The 19,172-nt window shown below is 38.7% G+C and overlaps 1 protein-coding gene across 1 annotated transcript in view; it reads right to left on the reverse strand.

Moving 5' to 3' along the window:
* Nucleotides 1-191: 191 nt before the first annotated feature.
* The window catches only part of MYOM1 (myomesin 1), a gene marked incomplete at its 5' end in the record, with an annotated part of 31,908 nt that continues 12,927 nt past the window's right edge, over nt 192-19,172 (reverse strand). The window contains 13 exons of the mRNA XM_010161201.1: nt 192-388; nt 1,131-1,257; nt 2,018-2,214; nt 4,116-4,133; nt 5,061-5,182; nt 7,416-7,590; nt 8,604-8,787; nt 10,291-10,415; nt 10,805-10,861; nt 12,615-12,814; nt 14,110-14,251; nt 17,851-18,012; nt 18,576-18,740. Coding sequence (XP_010159503.1) covers nt 192-388; nt 1,131-1,257; nt 2,018-2,214; nt 4,116-4,133; nt 5,061-5,182; nt 7,416-7,590; nt 8,604-8,787; nt 10,291-10,415; nt 10,805-10,861; nt 12,615-12,814; nt 14,110-14,251; nt 17,851-18,012; nt 18,576-18,740 — 1,871 coding nt within the window. The remainder of the gene's footprint in view (nt 389-1,130; nt 1,258-2,017; nt 2,215-4,115; nt 4,134-5,060; nt 5,183-7,415; nt 7,591-8,603; nt 8,788-10,290; nt 10,416-10,804; nt 10,862-12,614; nt 12,815-14,109; nt 14,252-17,850; nt 18,013-18,575; nt 18,741-19,172) is intronic.

A 19,172-nucleotide genomic window follows, 5' to 3' on the forward strand; every position in this document is an offset into this window, starting at 1 on the left:
CATTCTATGATTCTATGATTGTCCTCTGAGTTACTGTCTTGTCTCACTATACCTACCGTGCATTACACATGTATCCTTGGCACAACATAAGCTCCTATGTATTTCATTAAATGGAACCATGATCAACACAGGATGATGCTGTTGAAGGCTGACTTCCTCAAGATCATACTGTTATACCAGTACTTGAATCTTCAGCTATTTACCTTCAAAAATTTCTTCTGAAGTGGTTTCTCATTGACACTTCTCCAACGTTCCTCCTTTGCTTCAGTTTCCTTCATATCAACATAATAACCAGCTATGGGACTACGACCAGTATAAACTGGTTCCTTCCACAGTAAAACTAAAGAGTCCTTCCTAACTTCTGTGCATGTGACATCATGGGGTGGCCCTGAAAGGTAAAAACTGGAGTTGTGGCATCAAAATAAATCACAAAAGGGTTAATGCATAAGAATTCAAAAACCAAAACCAGACACTGTGTTGTACACTCAGAGCTGACATAACATTTGCAGCTCCTCTGTATCTTATCAAGTCCCAATACAATACAACCCATACCTATTAAAAAGACTAGCCCAAAAAACAATCCAATTTGTTGAGATTTGGTATCTTGATCAAATATTCATGAACAAACAAAAATGACAAATAAACTCCAAATTCGTGGAAATAAGTTAATAATTAAGCCAATGTACTGCTTCAAGGACTGCTCTAAAGTCCACTGAAGTCAATGGAGGTTGTTTTCATTCGTTTCAATGAGTGTTAAAAGGCTAGAGATCTGGCCTTGAAGTGATACACTTAGACAAGGACTACAGGACCTCATTTGTCTCTGCCTTGTACCTTAGGCAGGTATTTATGTCTACCATTTAAACTAGGAGGCAGAGTGGCAGACACAGTACAGGAACCAAGCAGGAAAGATAAAGAAAATACAAGCTGCTTGTAAAATGCTACTGATTAAGTGGGGATTGTTTAACACATCAGCGTAAATGTACTAAATCAAAGTGATGAAGATTCAAGCTTGGTATGAACTTCAGTGCCTGTTGACTCCCCTGGAAACTGAAAGCATTGAGAACTTAGATAATCAGTCACAGAGCACCCTTGGGCTGTGAGTAACCTCTACCTCCCACTCAGGATCCTACCAGGCACGGCAATGGTCCATTCTTCACATTTGAAGGGCTGGCTGGGCAGGGAGGGTGTCCCAACCCCAGCCAGGTTAGCAGCAGCCACCTGGAACTGGTACACCATGTTTTCCTTCAGGTTATGAATCTGCAGAATCAATCAGATGGTACTTATTAACCTTAAGGCTTTAGAAGAAAGTCACCGTGGCAATTAAGCATGAGCATGCTTCTAAGTGCCTGAAGAGGTGAAAGCGTTATTGACATTATACATAAGGCCATTACTATCTCGGCTTTTCCTCTAATCAGTGGTGGAGCATACATGAGTGGTCGTAGCACACTCAAATTGTAAACCCCTTTTCCTCTTGATAGACACTGGCAGTCAGGGAGAGAGCAGGCTGTTGCTCAACTATCACATTAATCTGTCTTGTGATACAGAGCAAGTTCACTTAGGGCAAGGGTTGTCCTCACAGTGGGGTGAAACTCAGCCCTGGCATTGTTTTTAATTTGTAAAGCAGCTCAGCAAGGTTGTAGCTAGCACTATCTCTAAACTGGGTCAAGAACTGATCACAGAACACAGTGGGCATAGAGCTGGTTCCAGCACCAGCAAGCACTGGGGTAGGTCCAAACCAGCCCAGCATGAATGCTGTTTGTTGTGAGAGCCTGACTTAGAAAAATTCAGGCTATGTCTAGAGTAGCGACTTCACAGATGACGGTGTCAGACTAACAGATAAGTGTACAAATAATTTTGCAGAGAAGTTTAACAGAGCTAAATAAATTTATCATCATGGACATAAAACAGTCTGAACAGCAATCTGTACACTGAATCATAATTCATCCCAATCTGTTTTTGAGATCTGTTTTGGAGATACTGTCTGCACCCACAGCAATAACGGGAGTCAACCTCTTACCCTGTATGCCCTCTCACTTATGGCCTTTATGTTGGCCTCCATCCATTTCCCAGGAACTCCATCAACCACTTCACGGTAGTTCACGTAGTAGCCGGTGATTTCAGTTCCACCAATAACTTTAGGTTGTTTCCATCCTAATGCCATCGAGTCACGAACACTCTCAAGTACCATGATGTCATAAGGTGGAGAGGGAGCAGCTGTTTCAATGTGAATAACACATAATTAGGAAGTTGAATTTCAATGTTACAGTGGCATTCCATAACCATATTCAGGTGGCTCCCATCCTGCATTTCCTGATTAGGACAATATTTATGTGGCCAAAGGGCAGTTTCTGGAGTTGGAATAAGAAATGCAGGATAAAAGATTCCATAAACCAAAAGAAAAAGTCAAAACTGCATAGGAATTAGTTTTCAGGATCATTTGGTTTTTTTGAGAAGCAAGCTGATACATAGTGAAAGAATGCATTGCAATTGCAGCTCTGATGTAAGCGTTCAGGCCTCGCTTTAAAACTGTGAAAAATGAGGAACTAAAACTAACATTACAGGAAAAGTAAAAAAAAAAAGATGCAATGATTAGTTTTCTTTCGCTGAAAGCAAGCCTATTTTCACACATACAATATTTATTGTAGTTCCTTTTTTTTTTTTAATAAGCCCACATTTTTCCCCTCCAAGAATGGACTTTATCATCTTTTTTTTTTTTCTTTTAAATTTATACATTCTGCAAATTTTATCATTGCACCCATCACATGATCTTACCTTAAGGAAAGGGAACATCATCATAGGCACTGTAGATTGACCAGAAATGGAACCCATCTATTACTGGAACTCACATTAAAAAAATTGTTGCATAATCCTCTTTTTTAATTATTTTTTTTTAAACAATACAGAAATCATTAACTTCATCCCAACCCATTTTCTTATAAAGCTTTTTCTGGATCTAATGGGGAAATGCTTGCCCACACTCAGTGTCACACATCTGTGAAGAGCCCTGCTTGTGAACTTGAAGTCCTGCTTTTCATGGAAATCCTACCTCATATATGTTTCCTTTTGTCTTTAATGTTTTATATCAGTGCCAGCTAGACCCAGGTGCCTCAACTTTGGTTTCTATTCAATGCTTTGCACAAGCTTTGAGTCTCACTTCAGAGGCCTGGGGAGGAATTCAGTTCACTGGCCAGGTACCAGGACTTAAATGAAATTCAAGCCGCACATTTCTAAGGCACAGTGGAAGTTAAGTTGTAGACGATATAAAACGTGATATTTTTGTGTGTGCCTTCAACTTGATAGGTTTTCCTCACTGCATATTTCTGTCAGAGGTACAATACAGCATTCATTAACACAGTGTCTCAGAGGGTATGCTGTAGCTTAAGCATAAATCCACAAAGGATCTTCATATATCCTAACACACCACAGATATTCATGCTTACCATCATAATCAGATTTTGTTTCCTTCACATGTACTACCCAGAGACTAGGTAACAAGACTCCTAACAAATTACTGAAGTGATTTAGAAATAATACATGGATACATTGATTTGTAGTCAAACAAACTATTAAATTAGTAAACGGATATTTATGTTTCACTTTCAACAGACACTGAATTTGTAAAGCAGTCTCCAATACCATTACATGAATAATGATCTTAACGGAGAGTTGAGCGTGTAATTAACAGGCCTGATGGAAGATGCATCATTGGAGAGCACGTTCACTTGTGGTGTGGACGAACAGAGGTTACAACCTTCTGAAGTGGATGAAGCAAAGCAGTGAAATATATTTATTTTATTAGCTCTCACCTATATCTTTCTTCTTTGTCACTTTTTCCAGAGTCAAAACATCCCCGGGTCGAGACTTACTTGCCTGCTTAGAAGCAGCATTTTGTGGTGCAGATGCGATAGCGTCCTTAAGCATTTCTCTCGTGTTACTGACTCCCATATTCCCCACTTTGTCAGAGCTACTGGGTAGTGTGTCTCTATTAAATTTAGCATTGCAATTTAGCAAAGCGCCTGTGTCAAAGATAGGCTGGGAGGACTCATGCATGCCTTCCCAGCTAGTAGTGCAGTCTGTTAGTCCACCAGCTTTACCACTCAGTTCAGGACACACACCATGAAGCAATCCTCCCCCTATAATTGCCAGAAAACAGCAAAGACATTTTGAATTAGAATACATTTTCTTTTTTTCACCTTCCATTTAGTCAACAGAATGAAGAAATGCATACGTTGAACAATACAGCCAAAGTATGACAAATCACAGGTTTTACACACAAAATGTTAAGCTTGAATTCACAAAAATTTGAAATGCATAGAATATGTCTCAGTCTGCTCACACATAATGCTCTTTTACTAATGTCTATTTTTCAGAGCAGAAGAAATATGGAAAGTTAATAGCAATCTTAATTTGCTACAATTACTTTAGTATGAGATCTCCCAAGTCATATTTCTGATCCTTTCAAGCTGATCTCACGTAATTGCCCCAGGCCACATCTCTCTGCTCTATGGCATGCACGTTTCATATAAGCGAGAGCGAGGATGTTGCAGACATACAATTTATTCTGATCCAATGATCTCATTAATCATTATGGATTAGTTCAGGCAGTGGTAAAACAAAAATAATTAATCAATAAAGGGACAACACACAGGGTTATAGAACATTTACAAAAGACACATTGCACTGATTAGTAGGCTTAGGGAGAGAAGCAGATTTCTTAGGAACTGACTGTATATAGGATGGTGTGCATTAGAGGTGACAAATACCGCATTACGGAGTCAGAATGACATTCCATTTTCCAGGATATTTATCAAGTGAACTTGGCAGTGCTCTCTTATGGTGGTTCACAAGAAAAACCTGAAGACTGGATGGTGAAAGTGAACAGGCTACAAGAGTGTAGTCACTGTGAAACGATGGCTGTGAGACCATAGGATCTATGGATAAATTATTATTTGTGGACAGCATTGTAAAACAAAACAATTAGTTACAAATAGTGGCTGAAAACATCTTTACTTAATTAAAAATACATATACCATTAAAAAGAACAATGGAAAATAGCTTACCAATGGCTGCTTGCACTTCTATAGGCTCTGAATCCTGTGAAAATTCACTGAGTCCCGCTGCATTAACAGCTCTGACTCTGAAAATGTACTTCTCACCATTGACAAGCCCATGACAAATGAATCTAAAACAAACCAGTGAAGGAATACTTAGAAAGTATTATGAAGAAAACAAAAAACTTAAGGGGGGAAAAGAAAGCTTTTTTTCCATAAAATTTATTCTGGTTTCTGAAAACTGAGGATAAATCATGACCCCAGTCACTTAAATGAAGGTCTACATCTCTTCAGTCATACTGTTTAAAAAAAAACTCTTTCCTTCTTAAGACTACATAAGTTATGTTACAAGAGGGTCTACCTACCTTACTTCTGCTAGTATATAAAAAAAACTTTTCCTAGCGGAAACAATGCAAAAAATCATCAGAGAAGGTCTATATTTGCTTGTGGGATATCTTCTTGACATTAAGTAATAGATCCTTGTAACTGAAACTCCCATAATTCACTTCCAATCATACATGAAATATTGCAGTGTTCAAAAAAGTTACAGGGCATTGTACAAGAGATTAAAAAAAAAGTATCTGATTTTTTATTTCACTTTCTTGCTTCTACCCATCACACAGTAATCTGTCAGGTAAACCTTTTTATTAGAATGTTTCTTCTACCGCATTACTTAGTGATCACATAAAAAACCCCTCAAATTTTCTCTGGTGTTAACCCTGAAAACACAAGATTTCCCAGGACAGGAATAACTTTAAAAAAAAAAAAATGTGTTTTGGAAATGTAAACATTTTATTTAAAACAACATTTATCTTTCAATAGGTATTTTAAGTGTATTTTATTTAATGTTACCTTTATTTTCTTCTAGTTTATAATGTCGTGTCTTGCACTAACAACGCTGACATTGTGCAATGAAGTACAAAACAAATATAATGTGAAAAACAAAATGTATTTCAAAATAAAAAATTTTACTTTAGAGAAAGAAATAAAACCTGAATTAAATTTTCAGAGCAGAATTTTCCCTTCTCGTTCTACCAGACTTTTCCAAATACTTTGCTTTCACCATATATGTGCAGGAAATACATTTCAAAACATCAAAATGTCCTGCATAATGCAAACTATGAGCCACAGCTAGTGCTTTGAGATTGACTCAACCAGAAAAGTCAAGAGTTAACAGACAGCCTGTGCCTGACTGCATCATACATTACATCACACTGACCAAAAGTGCCGTGATAGGAACCTAAGCAGTGCAGTCACATCACAATATTAAAAGTATCTTTATACTTTAGTTTATTTTTATAAAAAGCATATATTTTTATTTTTACAGTGACTAGAAATCATGTTTCTTATTTTAAAATAAGCAAACAGCACAAAATGTCACCAACACCTGATGTAAGCAAAAATATAAATCATAGAAGTATATACAAAAGTATACAATATCAGGACATACAGCAGTTGCAATATGAATGCACAAAACAATACTTAAGGGAAGTTGTTGTGTTTGTATTCAAACAAGTGGGGTTTTAGGTACTTTTGCTATACTAAGCATTCCTATGTCCTTCTAAACAAGAAATTTGGCCCAAGAGTATTTGGCAGAGTCTCACTGCAATAAGGGTTGTCATGGATAGCAATTATAAATAAGCATAATCAGTCATAATAAGCAGAAACTGTTTCTGGATTGACATCGATCCACTTGATCTGAAGTTCTGCAATTACTCCTTTAGACTATGAAGATTACATCCTTATTCACACAAAACTGATTTAGCTTGCAAAGTTTAAAATCTTGATTGCCTTTTCTGGCTAGAGGCTGAGCTTCACATTGCTAAGAAATTTGAGTTTATACCCACAGAGTGTTCATTAATAACTTGTAATTATCAAGTGAAAAAGCAGTTAGACAGTAATACTGTTAGCATGATATAGTCCACATGACATTCTAGATACACAGTTCAGATACGCTCAGAGCAGTCTTCCAAAACAAAGGACTTGGCTTCCAAACATTACGCGGTTTGGTTTTCTACATTTGTAACTTCAGTCATTCCTCGGTGTAGTGTTTTTCATCAAACTGATAGGCTGCACAATAGCTAAAACTAGCAAGCAGCTTCTCTTTTCTTCACTAGCAATGTCCATGTTTCCTTTCCCTTGACTAATTGTTTGTAATATAAGGCTGATTATAAATTCCTTTTGGACAAGACTCACAGCTTGAAATATGTTTTTATAAATTCTTATGAACTTCACCTACAAGAGTGATTCCAGGCTGCTGCCTACCACAGCCATTAACTCAACTACTATTAATTGCTGGAAAGAATATATACCCAGTAAATCAAAACCTGGTGACCATAATTTCCATGCTTTAAAATCCATTACCTTGTGCCTTTCACTGGATTGTTGTTGCATGGTTCCCAACGACCAGATCCAACTACACTTGACTCAATGTAGTACCCAACCAGCTCCTTGGCATCTGGGGGCTCTGTCCAAGTGACAACAACTGAGGTATCTGTATTCCTAGTTGGCATAATACGCCCAGGAGCTTTGGGAATATCTGTGGGAGACAAACAAAAACTATTTAGTGACCAGACAGTCAACATTTACAAATGAAATAAAAATGACATTCTATTCTCTATTATATTGTCACAATTAATATAGATTTAACCTCCCAAAACTCCTCTGATTGCAATCAAGTAATCTGGCACAGCAAGACAGGATCAGTAGGTTTCAGTTTTTGGTGGTGAGGTTCCTCACGTCTCCATTGCCTATGCTTATGAACATTTCCTTAAAATCACTTTTAGGTTATTTCCATGTGCTGAACACCTGCACCAGAGATGTGATTTGGAGCTTTCCAAAAGGGAAAATCTGTTAGGTGCACACTGATGGATTTTGTGCAGCCCACAGAATAAGTCAGAAACAAATGCTTCTGTTAAGTAGCAAAACACATCTAAAGTATTTTTCAAGAAGAGCTGTTTTACTCTTGTTCTTAAAGAATGTAGTTCATGTGTGTGAAACTGCCCTGAGAATTCAACCAATATGAAGCAAACAATCTGGGAGCTGGATTCATTCTGCATTGCCATTTGGAAACAAATTGGTAATGTAGACACAGCTACTGATGCTTTGCTGGGGAGAACATCTTGGCTTTTCTTCTAGTGGAAATAGTCTCTGTGTTCAAGTAAGTATTAAATTCTTCACTTCTGTTTGATTTGGCAAACAAGGAAGGTTAAACTCTGCTGATGTCTTTATTGAAAATAAGCCCAGACGAAGTAAACCAAAATATTTTTGTACTTCCTTGAGTTTTCGTTTTCTTTCACTATTTTCAGCCCATGAGGTTCTGGCATTGTTATTTGCAACTTATTTCCCTCGGTTTGCATCTGTCATTTGACTGCACATTAAAAGGTTCAACAACACAAACTAAAATTATTTTAGCTAAAGGGAATAAATCGCTGACTACTCTTCATACGCGAGTTAGTTACTGGGCAGCTATCTGTCTTCAGACAACACAGTCACATCATAAACTGAAAACATACCATGGAGGTGACTTACTACATATGACCACACACTTACCGAGTTTGTCGTCCACCACAGTGGCTTCAGTTGCTTCCGAAGGTTCACCAATGCCAGCTGAATTGCAACAGCGAACTCGGAAGCAGTAGGATTTGCCTTCAGCCAAATCAAAAACTGCAAAACGAGGAGACTTCACAGGGATCTCAGTGTTTACCCTTTGCCAGTCCTCTGTGCCAGCAATGCACTGCAGTCAAACCGAAAAACAGCATTTGGAACAAAATTCTCTGAAAGCTGAGTGACTAACCCGACAAGACTTTCTGCCCAGACCACCAAATGCATGTCTGCTATGGAGAACAGGGAGAACATTTGGGCTTTTCCACAGAATGAGTGTATTTCAAAGCTTATGGATATGCCATGTGTCCACCTACTCCAACAAAAGGTACATAAAACCTTACTGGTTTTATTATATCAAAGCCAAACTCCTCTCCGCAGCAAGGAAGTGATGTTATTAACTGCATCCAGTTCTGGAACACTTTCAAAAGAAGTTCTGCAGACATTCAACATCATTCAAAGAACAGAACTAACATTACCACATTGTTTCTAGATGCTGCTGAGATTGCTTTTGGGGTGTTTTCCAGAATCAATCAGGATCTGACCTTCGTTTTTCCAGAAAGAAAACTAACATGTGTAATTAGTTTGTGAATTGTTTTTATTTCTGTGGCTAGAAGCTCTACATACCATGATCATTTATACCATCAATGTTAGTGATTAATTTTTGCCTGTGATTTACATAAAGGATAATTTCAAGTAATAGTTCTGGTTTCTAAGGGATTTCAAATTCTCAGAAAAACGTTATCTGGCTATGTGACATTAGTGCTCAGTACTCAGCATACAATAGGTTATTGAAAAAACCCTTTCTTATATGGAAACTCAAAATTCATATATTCATCCTCTCCAAGTCTGTTGCTAAGTGAAACTCACTTATTTAGACCAAATTTCTTAACAGATGAAAAACACATAATGGGAAGATATTTATGTCTCCCATGATGACACATCTAGACTGATAGGGAAAAGCATTGATAAAAAGGTTTGTGAGCCATGAGATACAAGCAAAAAAGGGTAATGGCATGAAGAATTTTCTAGGCTACGAGCCATGCAAAAAAACCTAAACATCTCAGAAAAGCGGGACACTGAAATTAAAACTGATTCTGTTCTAGAAAATAAATTTTGTCATCTTTGTTGAGTTGGTGAAGCAAATGGAAAGTTAATGTAGAGGATAAATATGAAAAGGCATCTGGAAGAGAAAGTGCTGATGCTAAGAAGCTCTTGCAGAATAACTCCATTCAAAATGTCAACATCTGTCCCACGAGACAAGCTTCAATTATACAAATTTTATATTTTATATAATGTATATATGTTCATATATATATTTTTTAAATGTGACTTTGCTCTGTGCTTTCTCATTATAGAGGGATATTGTCAGCCTGTCTATTCTAGGGTAGGTCAATAACACAATTCATAGAAGGATATTACAGTGTGTGACACATTCTGACATCTACTTTCCTATTTCCCATCTTTCTTCCTAGTTTTTCTTAATCAATGCTAACTCTTACGTTGATGAAGTTCTACTGCTGGTCCTAGTCTGAAAGCCTCAGGTGGAAATGAAAGTTAACTACAAGTTCAGAAGAGAAGGCAAAACAAACGTAAGAGATTGCCACAACATGATTCTGGCTCTGTCAAATTTTACCTTTTCCACAAAGTACATGATACCCTCATGGCCCCGCTGTCCAGGTGGTTTCCAGCTAAGCACAACGTAGGTCTTGGTGGCTTCAATAACTTGGAGATCTGTAGGTGGACCTGGAACAACACCCTCTGAAGAATAGGGGAAAAGAATAGGAAAGGGAATTGGGATTTAATTCCTTCATATTTATGCCAGAATTAGTGCCATAATTAAATCATAGAAGGGGTATTAATATGCTTTGGCAGCTGATTTTTTTGTTTGTTTGTTTAAATATAGAGTTAGAAGTCTTCTAAATATTGGGGTTTAATGTCCTTCCTTTAACTCTAAGCATGTTTATTTGTTAGGTCCTGAATAATGAAACCTCACCTCAACAACCAAGTTGGGAGTTATTCAAGGTCAAATGACTCTCAGAACAACAAACTTTGGGTGTGTGCCAAAGTCCACTGAACTCACCGGGAGTTTTCCTAATTACTCAGCCAGCTTCACATTAGATTTCTGTAGGCAAAAGGGACATGTTTACCTGCAGGTTCTTCCTCAGTGACAATAATCTGTCCAGTCCAGGGAGCAGAAGGGTGACCTGAAACAAATGTCAGAGGTATCATAGAAATGGGAGACTTCAGGAACTTCTGAAATAATGAGAAAACTGACTCTTTTGATGTTCAAAACTAACATTTGCAAGATTCACGTGAGCTCCATTTTTGGTTACTGCTGTGACTGTTGCTCATGTAACATGCTAGTTACCCAAGCTAGCTGTAGGCTGACCAGCCTGAATATTGAGAGCAGCTCAACCACCAATATAGCTAGAAAATTTAATCCACTGAAACATGTATTCCTCTCTGAAATGTCACTGAAGTCACCTAGCTGACAAGTAGAGGTATTTGGCTCACTCAGCTCATTGTTTTCGGAGAATTTACTTCAACTTTATTTTCCATGCTCTATTCATGTGATTTAACAGCTCACTTATTACAGGAACAGCTGAATTCCTGCAGGTTGCTCTTTGTCTCTGTTTAACTGCTTTCCCTCACATTACAAGATTTCAAATCATGGGTCACATCCATAAAAGATATGGCTCACTCAACCTGACTCAACATAGACACTTGATATGATTTTGGGTGGCTCTCTCAATACTCCTACGTTATCGTATTATTGTAGTTATGCATTCAGCTATCAACCAGGTCAATGCACTTTCAGAGATTATTTTTGCAAATGCTGTTCTGCAGCTCCATGTGCTTTACCTTATGTTGGCTGATCTGTTTTGGAGATGTGAGCAGAGAGGGAGCAAGTGGGGAGAAGAGAGGATCATGGTGGACACAAGTAGGAGATATAATGGGAATGGGCCAGCATGAGCAGACTTCATCTCCTGAGATAGCTTCCGTATTTCCCAGTGAAAAGGAGAGGCCTACTCCAGGCTTCAGGTTTCACACATCTGTCTGAGCACGTTTCCTGGCAGTGCCAAACCTCCTTCCTCCAGCCTTTTGTTTTTATTCTGAATGGGAACCTTGTTCATCTGACTGCAGTCTGTAGCTTGCAGCATTATGTAGAGTAAGACATACAAGATGATGGTGTGTGAGCCCAGTAGCTTTGCATACGATATCCCTTCGCACTGAACCATATCATATAGTCAAACTTCAGAAACAAGTAGAAATAACTGGATTTTGGGCATACAATTTTGGCTTATGGGTAGAGAGGGGGATTTTGAAACAAACTTTGGCTAAAATCCTCAGCAAAGCCTTTTTGACTAGGACATTTCCAGTTCACGAGGAAAATACCCTGGGCTTGTGAAATGTTAACTTTAAAGCAGACAGCTTGGAAACTGTTTGGCTACCCTGATATTGTTCTGATGTTACTGCAAGACTTCATTGTCACATGAGCACAAAATCAGCCACCCCTGTCTGTGGCACAGGGAGAGACTATTCACAGTAACTGTTCAGCTTTTTTGTTGGCTGAAAAAAAGCAAATCTCTTCAGGCGATTACCTCCCCTGTGCCTTTTCCTCCCTTCCTGCAAGTTCAGAGCATAGCACCAAAGCCAGCCAAAGCCATTTGAGCAGATAGGGCACTTTGCCCAAAGAGCACTGCTTCTGGGCAAAGCTGTCTCCAAAGGAAATTTTGGTTTTGCATTGCTCCCTCTAGTGGGATTCCAAGGGCTTGTGAGTAGGCAATCATACTTATTTTTTAATGAGTTGTGACTTCATGTAAAACCCTCAGGCAATTTTGGTTTTGCATTGCTCCCTCTAGTGGGATTCCAAGGACTTGTGAGTAGGCAATCATTTTTTAATGAGTTGTGACTTCATGTAAACCCCTCAGGCAACCTGCAAAAACCACATCTTACTTCTAAGCCTGGCTCTGTCAGCAGGATCCAGAGCAGCCACGGGCTCTGACACTCGGGATGGTAGGCTAATGCCAGCTTTGTTCACAGCTCGGACTCGGAAAATGTAGGAACGGCCTTCGATCAGACCAGTGACAGGAAAACGAGCAAACTTCACGGGAGTCTCATTGCACTGGGTCCAGTGGGCGGTGCCAACCTCACACCTGAAAAATACAAAGAGCAAGAGCAGTGATTGGAAGGGATAAATGCAAACTCGGGGTACCCACCCCCCTGTACATCTTCACCATCTGTCGTGTTCATTGGCTGGACCATACCAGTTTCCTCAACAGTGTTACATACTGGTGGCATCCAAGCAGCTACACCAAGGGTTGAAGTACCACCTTGGTGTGCACTAAATCCCTCACAGCTGCACTCCTTGTTTCCTGAAGTGAAGAAGGGACACCAACAGAACTCATGTCACTGTTTAAGTCCTCCAAACTATGCTCCAGGATGCTTAGGGAGTGTCAGCTGTAGCATGCCTGAAGATACACGAAATACCTGTCTCCTTTGCAGATGCCAGAAGGCAACTACTTCATCTTCCCTGCACAGTGCTCCACAATACATCCTGTAAAATGATAGGCTTCATGGGGCATGGAGATCTCCATGGTGAGCTGTGTGACAAGCCCAGCACACAAATGGCTGTGAACAACTTGAGGTCAGGCACCCAGCCGAACCCTGCTTCCAAGGGTGCCTGCGATGCAGTGGCTGCAGCCACCGCGACAAGACCCTACGGGATAGTGCTGGTCCCAGTGCTGCTGAGCCTTGTACCTGGCAGGAGGACAGTTTCTGGCAGAAGGAAGAGAGAAGCAGCAACAGGGAGGGAATATTTGGGTGCCTAAATACCTTCCATGGGATCAAATACTGGAGAACAGGAACACAGCGTTGAATTTAAGAGCAAATGTAGAAAGGAGGTGGACATATGAGAAAAAGCAAAATGCCATTTGTCTTGCAGTTACTCTCATTGCTAACCTCCCTCAGTAGCCAAGCTTTAAAATGAAATATTATTTTTCAAAATCTAGTCCTCTCTTTTGTTTAGGATGCTCTAATGAATGTTAAAAAGCTGTAACTTAGAGCTAGCACAGCATAGTTACAGCAGTAAGTGACACTCATGTTATCAAAGCAGTACAATCGTATTTGCATTAAATGTACTGATGTTAGATTTTTTTCACAAAGCAATACCCCTTTTTTATGCATCTGAATAACCTCTGTATTACTGATGATGTGTTCTGTTACTGAAATCCAAACAAAAGTTATCAGTTCTGGAAACGTCATTGGAAGTCTCAAAATGCTGTCTGAATTTCTTAAACCCCGAGGTTTTGGAGTTCTGCCATTATGTGACACATGCAGTTTTCATATTTTTAAAAATTCTTTCCAATTCTTATTGTTACAGAGAAACACTGAATAAGTTGAGTTAAAATGAACAGCAATATGAATTGTCCAGTCTAGCATGCTCACTGACCTGTCAATGAAGTACCCGAGGATGGGGTTTCCTCCATCAACAGCGGGCTGCTTCCAGGAGACAATGACATAATCTTTGTTGGCATCTAAGCACTGCACATCCAGTGGTGCGCCAGGGGCTCCAGGGATTTCAGCATCAGCATCTATGAGGATGGAGGCATATGTTTCCAAATGTGAACCACAGTTCTTTCGCAATTACTAATCTTTAAAGACCGAACGCTGCTCCTACTGACTGAAAAAATGTAAGTTCCATTACTGGCTCCAAAAAGTATATGTTTTTATAATGCCAGTGTTTTTCTAGGCTTTGGTTTTCTCTTTGCCACATTTACAAATGCTTAATATGTTACAGCATACTGTAAACGTAATTCACCTGGACACTTTAAATAAAATTGGTAACATACGTTCTGGTTAGATAGCTGCAGAGACAAAGCTGAACTGAAAACTTGGCAGACTATATATTTACCTGCTATTCTATTTAGCAGAAGAGGCTAATTATCTTGCCTTACAGCCAGGCGATAGCACAATCAAAAGTATTCACCCATTGTATATACAACACTAAATTAAATATCTTATGTCCACACATAGTTCTTCATCCTTTGGTTTTGGTTAGTTATGAACTGCAAAGGTATTGAAACCTTTTTAAGTTTCATTGTAACATATATTATCATTGTGGAATATAACATTCATAAGAATGAGCATATTTTTTCTTTCAAGTGTTTATCACAAACCACAGACTGCTGGTGTCAAAGGGTCTTGGCTCCAGCATCAGCTTCTAGAAATATCTTATCTAAGGCTTTAAAAAACAGAGCACAGTGCTGGGCATGGGGGAATTTTACTGTTCACATAGTGAAGAGTCTGATTTGTGAGATGGGATAATCTTCACATACAGAAAAATAAGCTTTGCAGGGAGATTGTATGAAAGACTTTCAAAGGAGAGTGGTTGTTTCTTTGAAGAATAACATTGATTTTTACAGTTACGTGTAACAGTTTTCAAGACCACTACTTCAAAAGAAGACTTGACTTAGACAAGAAAGATGTATATGCCTTAAAACAAAGAATATTGTGCTAATAAGTATTATTCATACATTCCATCTGAGTCTCAGACTTCTTAGAAAGTTTTAATGTTTCAAGTCACTACAGGATTTTGTATTACCATATACAGTATTCCCTATTTTTTATGCTTTCAGAAAAAAAAAGTCCTTATAGGAGTATTTAACATGCTTCATTAAGTAAAACAGTAGCCTTCAGAAAAAAAAACCCACACTGAACACTATGTCTTCTCTTATAGGCAGAGCAGCATCACCTGGAGCTTTTGAAACTGAGCCAAAGATACAGAGTCCAGGTTCTAATTACAGTTACTCTGATTCATTTTAAAATCAATAATGTATAGAGTAATCAATCAAGTTACCATAACAAAATAATAAAAACATTAGTAACAATACATCTTCCAGTGATCTCCATACAATAGGTTTTAATTGCCCATATTTACCACTTGACTAACATGAGACACCACAGTTTCTTTCCAAGACAGAAAGGAAATAGCTGGGACAACCAACATGGCTGATCAACCTCAGGAGGCTAGGATTTCAAATACTGACCTGTAGCCATGGCAGAGGACTCACACATGCTCTCAGAGCCTGTTTAAAGGTCTAACGTTACAAGCCAGATTACTGCATCACTCATTTCCATCAATACACAGGAATTTCCACACATGACACAGAAAGACAACTGCTTGTGCTTAAATACTCTAGCTATCCATCTATAGCAAATTTGCTTACAATTTTGGAGGACTAGTAAGGAATATACTAGCCAACTGAATCTGTGGGACCATTTAAGTAATTTAAGTAATAATTAATCTAATTAGAATTCAGAAAACACATTGATTGGCTAGTAAGATACTCCTGTGAAAGGGGTAGTGGGTTCTCAGTCAGCTCATACCTGCATTGCTACAAGATGTAAAAGGAACGAGGGTGATCATTTATTTTTACAGCAGCACAGTTTAAAACGAAACAAGAAAGACAAGCCCTATTCCTTGTCACACATGCTCGTTTCCGTAGACTCTTCAGGTGATGAAAACATCTGCTTCAGTCATATTTTCTGACCATGCTGTTATCTCACACAGCTCTGCTGGACTTGGCAACAAAACATCATGCTGGGCACAGTCTCAGAGCCAAGAATTTCCAGCAGCTGGGACTGATATAGAATCAGCATGCAACCTGATAGCCATGGCTCCTTTTAAAGAAATATTTCTCCCATAGGCATTCAAGGAAGTTCTGCCTGATACAAGGAAACAATGCCCAGAGAAATTACATTTTAATTCTACACTTTGCTGCTTTACTTTAGAGAATCACAGAACAGTCAAGATTGACTGATGCCTCTGGAGATTGCATGGTCCAAACATCGGCTCAAAGCAGGGTCAGCTAGAGCTGGTTGCCCAGGACTCTGTCAAATCAGGTTTTGTGTATCTCCAATGATGGGGATTCCACAGCCTGTCTGGGTAACCTGTTCCAGTGTTCAACCACCCCTGCATTAAAAAAGGTGTTTTCTTATATTCAAATAAGCTTTCCTGTATTTTAATTTGTGTCCGTTGTCTCTTGTCCTGGCAGTGACCACCATTGAAAAGAGCCTGGCTCTGTCTTCCTTATTCCCCTCCATCAGCTATTTGTACACGTGGATAAACTCCCCCTATGCCCTCTCTTCTCCAGGCTGAACAGCTCCAACCCTATCAGCCTTTCCCCATATTGGAGATGCACTTAGCCCTTAACCACATTCACAGCCCTTTGCTAGACTCACTCTGGTCAGTCCATGTCTCCCTTGTGCTGGGAGCTCAGGACTGGACACAGCACTCCAGATGAATCTTACCAGGGCTGAGCAGAGGGGAAGGATCACCTCCTCAACCTGCTGGCAATGCTCCTCTGAACTGAGACCAGGATGCTGCTGACCTTTGCGACAAGGGCACATTGCTGTCCCATGTTCACCTTGGTTTCCACCAGGACCCCCAGGGTCTTTTCTGAAAAGCAGCTTTCCAGTGAGGCAGCCCCCAGCCTGTACTTGTGCATTAGGTTATTCTTCCCCAGGCATAGACGTTTGTGTTTCCCTTCCACTGTATTTTTTCCTGCATTTTGCATTAGAGAGAACCCCTCAAACGGCACACAAAATCTTGATCAAGACAATGAAGTTTAACTAGCAGTGAGATGGCTACAAAAAATAAGTTTTAGAGTTATTATGGAGATTTTTCCTCTTTATGACTTATATTCAGTACTCTTCACAGGCTGAAATTGAGAAAAAAAAAAAACATCAATACCCTAAATTTGCTCCTTAGAATGCCAGTGTGCTTTAGAAGTCTTCTAGCATGTGAAACGAAAGTTTGACATATGCATTCAATTTTTTCAGAGATAACAATTGGAAGTTATATTGATAGAATCTATTAATAGAAAATAATTATTTTTATTGGAAAAAAAGGACCTAAAATGGCCAAGACTGATTTTGCCAGCATTTCCCTCATCTAAATTTGCTCCTTAGAATGCCAGTGTGCTTTAGAAGTCTTCTAGCATGTGAAACGAAAGTTTGACATATGCATTCAATTTTTTCAGAGATAACAATTGGAAGTTATATTGATAGAATCTATTAATAGAAAATAATTATTTTTATTGGAAAAAAAGGACCTAAAATGGCCAAGACTGATTTTGCCAGCATTTCCCTCATTTCTCTATTGAGTTTAATTCACAAGACAATATCCTACCTCGAACAAAGACATAGCTACTGTACTCTTCATAGTAGTCTCCCATCACCACTCGTAGAGTGTAAAGACCTTCATCTTCCTTGTTTGCATGCGTCAGTGTCAATGAAGCTCGCTCCCCGCTCCAGTGCATCTGGACCCATTTGGATGGTGTAATAAGAACACCTAGAAATTAGAGAATTTCATGAGGAGAACTAACTGGATCTACTGAGGAATAGATTCTGAGTATGGGGAACAGATAAATTAGAAATACTAAAGAGACCATTTGTATTATGCAGCTTTCAGTCTTCAGAGACAATCACACATTGCAACTAATTCTGCTCTCATGCCAATTTTGGTTTCATTTACAAAGTGTAAGTTCAGAGAACAACAACTTTTTTATCAGCGGTTGCACAACACATTAGTGCAACTACTTCAATGTCTTGGCATATAAATAAGTAGTAAAAGCTATGTGGGATATGTAGATGGGCTACATAGATGTTGGAGCTGATAGAAATGCTTTTAATTTAATTTTTTTAAGAAAGAAAGACTTTCACGGTGCTTTGACTATTTTGTAATTGTTTCCATTTCAAAGTGCTAAATTTTGAAAAATATTTTAAATGAAAAGGAGAAAATGTTACTGTTTAGAAATCTGAGAAAGTGATGACCAAATCATAATGTTCACATATGCCAGAATAACTAAAGATTTATGTAAAATAGTTTATATTTCTTCTTGCAAACACTCTCACCATTTCTGTACCATTCAATGTCTGGTTTGAAGCGCTTGATATCAGGACTGATGACAACTGTGCAGCCCAGGCTAATTGTCTCGCCTTCTCTCCCAAAGGCTACATCAAACTTGTCAACAAAGCTGATTTCAAACCTGGAAGCATAGCCATGAGGGGTAACGCCAACTGTTTAAGGGAAAAAAAAATCTGGCTGTTGACTTTTGCTTTCCTTTTGTGATGAGAGTAGTAAGCAAAGTATCCAATGATTATGAATACAAGCTCAAGTAAAGTTTAAGATACAAATAGAAACAATATATATTCAACAATAATGTTCAGAGATGATTGCAGTGTCAAATAATCCAAGGCCTTACTATCACAGAGGATCAACTATTTCTTTGTTCACACAACTCTAGTTCTTACAGCTAGTTCATTTTATCAGGGAGAGGCTTGTGCAGAATTTCATTCCAGGATTTCCAAAATTTCGGATTCAGCATCCAAAGTCTCAGATCCAGTATTTTATCTTTTTATCATAAAGTTTGTTTTTTAAGTTAAACAGACTTCTATTTACGATTTATGATTTGTTCAGGTCAAGCTGATCTTTAGCTTCTTTTCTTTCCC

The sequence above is a fragment of the Eurypyga helias genome, unplaced genomic scaffold (assembly GCF_000690775.1).
Source record: "Eurypyga helias isolate BGI_N326 unplaced genomic scaffold, ASM69077v1 scaffold19351, whole genome shotgun sequence".
Lineage (NCBI taxonomy): Eukaryota > Metazoa > Chordata > Aves > Eurypygiformes > Eurypygidae > Eurypyga > Eurypyga helias.